This window comes from Myotis lucifugus, unplaced genomic scaffold, assembly GCF_000147115.1.
Source record: "Myotis lucifugus unplaced genomic scaffold, Myoluc2.0 scaffold_211, whole genome shotgun sequence".
Lineage (NCBI taxonomy): Eukaryota > Metazoa > Chordata > Mammalia > Chiroptera > Vespertilionidae > Myotis > Myotis lucifugus.
In genome coordinates, this window is record NW_005871259.1 from 1,267,983 (window position 1) to 1,276,053 (window position 8,071).

The 8,071-nt window shown below is 59.4% G+C and overlaps 1 protein-coding gene across 3 annotated transcripts; it reads left to right on the forward strand.

The window, feature by feature from the left end:
- The first annotated feature begins 1,539 nt into the window (after positions 1-1,539).
- CRABP2 (cellular retinoic acid binding protein 2) lies at positions 1,540-6,577 on the forward strand. Of its 3 annotated transcripts, XM_023761643.1 has the most exons (5): positions 1,719-1,796; positions 3,010-3,364; positions 5,152-5,330; positions 5,546-5,662; positions 6,111-6,577. In XM_023761643.1, the coding sequence occupies exons 3-5, from the start codon at positions 5,163-5,165 to the stop codon at positions 6,159-6,161; spliced, it is 336 nt and encodes a 111-aa protein (XP_023617411.1). In that variant the 5' UTR covers positions 1,719-1,796; positions 3,010-3,364; positions 5,152-5,162; the 3' UTR covers positions 6,162-6,577. The 3 variants fall into 3 exon arrangements, with proteins under 3 accessions (XP_023617410.1, XP_006097847.1, XP_023617411.1); XM_023761642.1 differs by lacking the exon at positions 3,010-3,364 and having other exon boundaries at positions 1,540-1,796; positions 5,021-5,330; XM_006097785.3 differs by lacking the exon at positions 3,010-3,364 and having other exon boundaries at positions 1,541-1,796.
- Positions 6,578-8,071: the final 1,494 nt, after the last annotated feature.

Sequence of the window (8,071 nt, forward strand, 5' to 3'; positions counted from 1 at the left end):
CCATCCAAAAGTCCTTTCTACCGTCTACCCTCCATCTCTCTTGCTGCAGAGTCAACTAGATGCCCTGTCCCCTGCACGTCCATTATTCAGAGTCCCCTCCTCAGGGCCCGGAGGCTCCACCCGCAGTGCGTCCTCCAGTCCCGGGTAAATCCTCCAGCCCTTCCTTGTCCTTTGGCTCTAGGCCTCCGGACTCCCCCCAGCGCAGGCCCCCAACCCTGAGCCGGTCCAGGGCTCGGAATCGCAGGGCCTGTCCTCTGCTCCACCCACGGCCACGCTGGCAGGGAGAGACCGGGGCCGGGACCAGATGTGGGGTTTCTCGTCCCGCCTCGGCAGGAGCTGGGAGGGTAGCCCAGGAAGGGCGGCGGGGGTGGGGACGGACGGGCCGCAGGGCCCGGTGCGCGGACTCGCCAAAGGCACCTGAGCGGCAGCGTCCCCCGCGCGGGACAGACGCCGCCCGCCCCGCTCGGTCCCTCGGCCTGGGCAGTCCCGGGTCTCCAGCCAGTCCCCGAGGCTCCCCGCCTGGCCCCCATTTCTGCTCCCCGGGCCCCCGGCCCTCTCCGTCGGGGTCTCTGCGGGAAGCCCTGCCCTGCCCCCTCCTTTGATCTCACACTTCAAAGCCTCTCCCTAAGGGGCGGCCGCTCCTTCCGCCCGTTTTACGGCTGAGAATGGTGACACCTGAGACCCTGCTCCGCCTCCTCCCGGGGGCACCCAGCCTCCTTCCAACCTCGGGGCTCCGCGTCGGTCCCGCCTCCCCCCGCGCCCGCCGCGATCCCCTCGGGGGTCTGCCGAGCCGAGCGGCGGGGAAAGCGCCTCCATAAAGAGATCGTGTGGAGTGATTGGCTGTGACCTCTGCCCTCCCCAGCCTCGCGCCGGGGGCCCCTGCTTAACCCTTTGGTGCGCGCCCTGCGCTTGGAGAGGGACGAGTCTCCCTGCGCCAACTTCCAACGTCCCCAGGGGCAGCGGGGCCCGAAACCCGGCGGGGAGTCGGAGGGGGTGCTGCCCCCTTCCCGCCCCTTCGAATCGTCCCAGCAGGGGGCGTCGTTGCCCCATTTAAGAGCCCGCCCAGACCCCCGGGGCCCCGAGCGGTTCTCCGAGTTCCGAATCGCGGGGGTCAATTCAGGCTTCGCTGGAGCCGAGCTAGGGCGCGCTTCCCTTCTTCAGCTCCCGCTCGCGAGCAGGGCTGGCCCCGACACCAAGGAGTTGGGGAGACGTGGGGGAACCCGAACGACATGACCCTGGGGTTCGGACGGCAAGACCTGAGCCCTAAGCATCTGCGCCCGGGGCCCGGCGCCCCACGCCCCTCTGGGCTGAGAGGCCAATCCCAGTCCTCGCTCTCCGTTCGCTTCCCCGTCCAACCGCGGGCGCGGGGCGCGCGCTCTCGGTCCCCAGCACACCCTGGTCCCGCCCACGGGGCTAGATCGGGAGGCAGGGGGCTCGGGAGTGGGGGCTGTGCGGCTGGGCCGGGGCTCAGGGCCCCCCAGGTGGGGTGGGAGGCGGGGCGGGAGGAGGGGCCACCTCGTTTTTTTTGGGCAGGGGCGGGCCCGCACCGGGTATAAAAACTGCCCGCGCGGGAGTCCCGGCCAGCTTCGGGGTTGTCCTGGGACGTGTCCTGCTTCCCGAGTCTCACGCTCTGGCGAAGGCGGCGGCCACATATCGTTTGACTAAGGGACTCGCCGTCCAGTGCTCCAGCCGAAGACCCTAAGGGCCCGCCACCAGCGCCGCCACCATGCCCAACTTCTCTGGCAACTGGAAGATCGTCCGATCGGAAAACTTCGAGGATTTGCTCAAAGTGCTGGGTAAGGAGATTTGCAAGGGCCCCGGAGAGGGGGTATTCGGAGGTGGGTAAGAGTAAGAAAGGAAAGGGGGTAGAATCAGGGCTTAGGGGTCCCGGGGTGCTGGGCCGGGCCACCTAAATCCTGCTTTCTCTGGCGGGGCGCCCACCGATGCCAGCTCCTGCAGTGACTCAGCCTGTGAATCAAGTAGAAACCAGAAGCACGAGGTCCGTCTCCCTTTGGGTGGGGAAGAGGGGCTCTCTTCAGTTCAGGAGCTGCAAACCCTGCATCCAGGCAGGGAGCCTGGGGCCCTACCCCCCACCCCGAGACCTTCTGGCCTCCTTCCCTTGTCCCCGCTGGTAACCCAGCACAGGCAAGTTCCTTCCCCATGTGCCGCTCTCCACCCGCCAGGGGATGGCCACCCCAGCGCCCCCTTGGCCCTCCTTCCTTCCCCCTTCAGCACTTCCCACTCTGCTCCCTCTTCACCCCCATCTGTGAGACAAGTATTTTCCTACAGCGAGTTCCAGAAACCTAAAATTGCTCTAGATAATTATCACTTTCTTCGATTTCAAGAAATGGCTTTGTGTGGAACTCCCCCCCCACCTTCCTCCAATAGGAGTTCTCTTCTCCCTTCTCCCTGGATACCCACTACAGCCCAGCTGGGTGTGCTGGTTAAAGGCAGGGAAATCTGTCCCCACCCAGATGGCCCTTCCCAACTTTTGTGTGCCCTCTGTCTGGGGAAGGGGTGAAAGCTAGGAAATGGCTGGAGCGGGTGGGGGGCTCTGGGAAGAGATGGAGATTGGTTAAGCAACTGGGGAGCCACCTGGGAGCCCCGGAGCCATCGTTTCAGGACTGAACAGAGAGAACCCAGTTGGGCTGGGTGGGGAGGGGCACCTTGTGTGGGGCCAGGGGCTGTAGGGGTGAATCTGAACCTAGGAAGGGTCTGGAATGCTATCCGAAAAGCGGGGACTTCCAGCATTCCTTGCTGCTGTTCTCCTTGCAGTCTAACCACAGCGCTTCTAGTCACGTCCGTCTTTCTTGTGTTGCCCTCGCTGAAATGAAAGACCAAAAGGATAGGAAATGTCCCTTCAGAAAGCCTCGGTGTCATTCCCTCCCCCAGCTCCGGATTTGGCTCCTCTCCCCAGTGGATGAGGCACCCCCAGGACCCAGCTGGAGAATAAGACCTGAAGCCCAGCCCTGTTGTCTGTCTATCTTCGTCTGTTTGTCCTCCCTGCAGGGTCTCTCAGAGCCACGTGCCCTCCTCAGGTCCTGCTGGGAGACAGATTGCAAACAGACCCATTAACACAGCCCTGAGTCAGCCAAGGTTGGCCGAGGCTGGGCCCGCTCCACAGGCAGCAGAGGCGGGCTGGAGGGGCGTCTCCTCGGAACCCACAGCCTCGCCTCCACCGGAACCTCAGTCACTTCTCACGCTCCTTTGCCCTAGTCCAGGGTCCCTCTCCTGTGAGGGATGCTCAGGTGTTTGGAGGACAACTGTCCCGTGCAGTGTGATGGCCATGGATGGAGGAGGCTCTGCTCCTGTAGCAGGAAAGATGGATGTTAGGGAGCAGATGGACTTCCCAGGCAGCAAAAGAGTGAAGTAGTCTCAGTGCAAGAAGATGGAGTAGGACGTGCCTCCTCTGCCCAGTCAGCTGGACCTGGAACCTCGGTCACTTCTCCCCGGGCCTGAGATCAGCAGTCAGGAACGGGGCTCCTGGGCTCCTGAGGGCCAGGGCTCAACTCCTTCCAACTCCCTCCTTCTGGCCCAGAGTGTGTGCTGTGGTGCCAGGGGGAAAGGATTTGTTTCTCTCGGAACCCAGGTCTAGAGGAGGGACAGGGAGTTTGGGCTGGATCAGGGGTAGGGGAATCCCGCTCACCTGGCCCAGCCCAGCTTGGGCCCCTCATCCCCACCAATTGCTTCTCTGGGGGATTCTGCTCCAGTCAGGGCAGGAGGCCAGGCTGGGCAGTTTACACCCGGGCCCTGGCCAGAGGCGCCTGCCTGCCTGCTTGTCTTCTGTCAGAGGGGTGCTCTCTCCTGGCTCCCCCACCCCTCTTAATAACTGGGGAGCAGAGAGCAGGGGTCCAATCTGGGGAAGGATATGCGGACAGGCACGGGGAATCTGAATGAGAAGCACTTACCAGGGTGACCTGGAGTCGGGGACACATCAGGGGCGGGGAGGGCAGTACCCCCTTCTGTCCCGAGAAGGGAGGAGGGCAGGTGAGCAGGAGTCTGATGCAGAGAATGTCTGAGCCCCAGCTCTGGCTTTTTCTTTGCCTTCCTTCTATCAGTAAAAGGGCCTGCTACCGTAAGACTAACTACTATTTCTTAAAAACTCCAAGGTGTGCCTGGCACTGAGTACTAGGCCCTAAACACACCTACCTCATCCCATTTGCTAGGCTTTGGAAGAAACCATTGTCTCCATTTTACAGTTGAGCAATCTAAGGCTCAGATAAGTTAAGCCATTTGCCTAGGCCCTAGGGCAGTGATGGCGAACCTTTTGAGCTCGGCGTGTCAGCATTTTGAAAAACCCTAACTTAACTCTGGTGCCGTGTCACCTATAAAAATTTTTTGATATTTGCAACCATAGTATAAAAAAGATTTATATTTTTGATATTTATTTTATATATTTAAATGCCATTTAACAAAGAAAAATCAACCCAAAAAATGAGTTCGCGTGTCACCTCTGACACGCGTGTCATAGGCTCGCCATCACTGCCCTAGGTCACCCAGCCTACAAGGGCGGCTGAACCAGGTGGAAATCGAGGAAATGGATCTTACTCCAGAGGCTTTGGCTTCCCCAGCGGCTGGCCACCTCTTCCCTGGCTGAGAATCCCTGCCCCTTCTCATTTGGGGGAGGGACAGAGATTGGGCAAATGAAGGCCCAGCTGGCACCAGACAGGAGAGGTGGGTAGCACAGGGAGGAAGTGGTCCCTAACTCCAGGACAAAGTGGTGAGGCCTGGCCTGGGAGGGTCTGAGGACACAGTGGCTCTAATGAGCCCACCCAGCAGAGGGTCTCAAGTAGGGTAGACAAAGGGCCCAAAGTGAGGTGGACAGAGCCAAGGTGATTCCATAGCAGGATGCCTGCTGGGTGAGGGGAATGGGAAAAAGTGCCCCTGAGCTGGGAATGGGGTGCGGGGTGGCTAATCTAGGACTGCTGACTCACCCAGGTGGGGTGGCTGCTAGGAGCAGGATCCTTTAAGGGCAGGCACTGCCTCTCTGTCCTCCTCCCTAAACCCCACCATTCATTAGGGCTGCACCACCTGCCCTGAACTTCATGAACTTTCTCGGAAACTAGCCAGACTGCTCCAGCTGTCTCTTGGGGAAGGTGTAACACAGGTGCCTGGAGCACCCCAAAAGGTGGGCCTCTCTCTTCTCTGCAGGGGTGAACGTGATGCTGAGGAAGATCGCCGTGGCTGCCGCCTCCAAGCCGGCAGTGGAGATCAAACAGGAGGGAGACACTTTCTACATCAAAACCTCTACCACCGTGCGCACCACGGAGATTAACTTCAAGATTGGAGAAGAGTTCGAGGAGCAGACGGTGGATGGGAGGCCCTGTAAGGTGAGTGCCAGAAAGGGGTCCCCCAGGATCCTGGCTTCTATTGCCCTGCCTCTCAGCATGCCATTTTCTAATCTTTTCCTGGATCCCTTTCTCTTTTTCTAATGGAGGAAGTCCCTCGGTAGTGGTGGTAGGTAGAAAGGGGGCACATCCCCTATCTCTCTTGCTACATTGTCCCTGATGGGGGCGCAGCTCACTTGGCCACCTCTTCCTTGCAGAGCCTGGTGAAATGGGAAAGTGAGAACAAAATGGTCTGTGAGCAGAGGCTTTTGAAGGGAGAGGGTCCCAAGACCTCCTGGACCAGAGAACTGACCAATGATGGGGAGCTGATCCTGGTGAGTCCTGCCTCCTCCCAGCTAAGCGCAAGCCCACTGCTACCTCGGGGGATGTCCTGGGGGGCTCCAGGGTGCAGAGGGTTCGAGGATAGTCATGGTTGGTTTCCCACGTCCTGCTGGGGTGTGAGTAAGCTGTCCCTGTCCACACAGTGCCCTCACGCAAATGAGAAATAGCGCCCCCTCGGAGGGGAACAGTGGACATTCACTGAGAGGTCCCAGCAGTTCTCCAGGGGACCTCCCCTGCTTAGGGATGAGGACATAGGGTAGACCCCTGGGGCTCTGGTGCCATCTTCCCTCCCATGATGCCCAGGCCTTTGGGGACCAGCTTCTGACTGTTGGCCCTGAACCAAGAAGCAGGTTTGAGCCTAGAGACAGAGCAGAGTCCCTCTTCCCAAGCCACAGGACCAGGGGCCTCCCGGGCTAACAGTGACTTCTATCCTCCTTCCAGACCATGACGGCGGATGACGTTGTGTGCACCAGGGTCTACGTCCGAGAGTGAGTGGCTGTGGGTCTGAAGGATGCCCCAGCCCATCCCCAGCCCACGCTCCTGCTTCTCTGCCCTGTGGGCCGTCCCTCCCCCCTTCCTTCTAGGCTAGCTCTCCCCCTCACCCAGGCCACTTCCCCAGGTGCTGGGATGCCTCCTGCAGGGGCTCTGCTTTTTTCGCCCCTCCTCCCCTCCCCTATTCCAACAAAGAGGGGTGGGTTGCAGGAGCCCAGATCACCCACTTTGGAATCACTCCCCTCACCCCCCAAATAGCCAGTCCCAGCCCCAAACCAGCCCAGAACCGTCTCTTTCTGTGAGGGGACCTGAGGGCCTGAGAGGGAAAGACAGCCCTCTGGCTTCTACTTTGTCCCTGTAGCCTATACAGTCTAGAATATTTATTGGTTAATTTTATTAAAATGTTTTAAAAAAAATATAACCTGTCTCTGGCTCATTGGAAAGGAGATGTGTGGGAGCTGAGGTTTCAGTAGCAGGCATATGAGTTAGGATCCTTCCCTTCATTGTTCTCACCACCACCCCTTCATCTGCTGCTGAATCTGTGAGCATCACCCCCACTTCCTCTCCTCCAACCTCCTTGGTCCCTCCTCTGACTTCCAAGGTCACCAGGGCCTCGTCCCCCTGACCCCTCGGAGGGGCGCTTGACATGAGGAGCTGATTCCTATCTCCTCCCACCTTCTCCACAAAGGTGACACAGCTTCCTCCTCCTCCTTCCATTGTTCCTTCTCTCTCCTCCAACCTCAGTCTGTGGGCGACCCCAGGCCTGGCCTTGGCCTCCCACACATTCCAGATGAGCTCATCGATGCCCCAGGCTGGCCTTGCTCCTGCCCAGGTCTCGTGTCTGAGACAAGCAGGTCTCTGCCTTGAGATCTCACACAGCCCTTCTGCCCTGGCTCCTACATCTCCCAGGCCCCTTGGACCCTTCTCCCTGAATCTTCACACTCAAGTCTATACCGCATCTTCCCAGATTCCATCCTGATCTCAAATGCTTGCCCCTCCTTCCCCGGGCCACTGCCCTAGGCCAGACCTTGTCATCAATCACCAGGTTCCATCCAGCAGCAGCTTCTAACTGGCTTTCCTGGCATGATAAAGGGAAATGAGCACAATGTTGGAATAAGAGAGTTTTGAGTCCTGGTTCTGCTGCTTGCTGTTTGTGTGACCTCAGACAGGTGAGCTTCCCTGAGCCTGAGCTCTTGGCGCAGCCTGAAGTGGCCTCTCCCTGCGTCTGTGCTCCTGCCGGTGGGCATGCTTCACAGCCTGTCAGCAGTGCGCTTCCTCTCCCTGCAGGACTCAGCTGCCCTGGGGCCAGGGCCTACGGCTTCTGCCCCCTGAGAGGCCACATACGCAGCAGAGGGCAGAGGGTCAGGGCCCGGGAGTCGGGGAGAAGAGTCTCCTCAGAATGTGGGGTGGGGGAGGTGAGGGGTCCGTTCATGTATTCAACCAACTATCATTTCCTGAGTGCCTCCTAGGAGCTAGTACCCTGCTAGGTGCTGGGAACACAGATGAGAAAAAAATGGACAAGATCTCTGCCCTCATGCGGCCTGTAAGAGGGAAACGGACCTTTAATGGGGAAAGATAGACAATTGAAAAATAAATGCACCAATAAATAATTGTATATTGTGCAGGTTCTATGAAGGAGAAAGGGAGAGAGCATGATAGACTGGGATGGGCGCAGATGGAGGAGGGCAGGTGTTTTGGAGGACAAAGCATTGGGGTGGGGGGGGGGGGATCCTGAAGCACCTAGTGGGATGGAGCAGAGGAAAAGGTGCTCTAGGCACAGGGCTCGGCAGGGTAAGGGCCCTGCGGACAGGTTGGGGCTGTCCAGGTCCTGCGAGGAGTACAGGGGGAGTACAGGGTGGCTGGGGCTGTCAGGGGCTGGATTGGCCTGAGGGCCACCGTATTCTTATTTT

Coding starts and splice junctions, on each gene's coding strand:
- CRABP2 (XM_006097785.3), top strand. CDS start 1,727: ATGCCCAACTTCTCTGGCAACTGGAAGATCGTCCGATCGGAAAACTTC. Junction 1,797..5,151: donor GGATTTGCTCAAAGTGCTGG/GTAAGGAGATTT, acceptor TCTTCTCTGCAG/GGGTGAACGTGATGCTGAGG. Junction 5,663..6,110: donor ATGATGGGGAGCTGATCCTG/GTGAGTCCTGCC, acceptor TCCTCCTTCCAG/ACCATGACGGCGGATGACGT.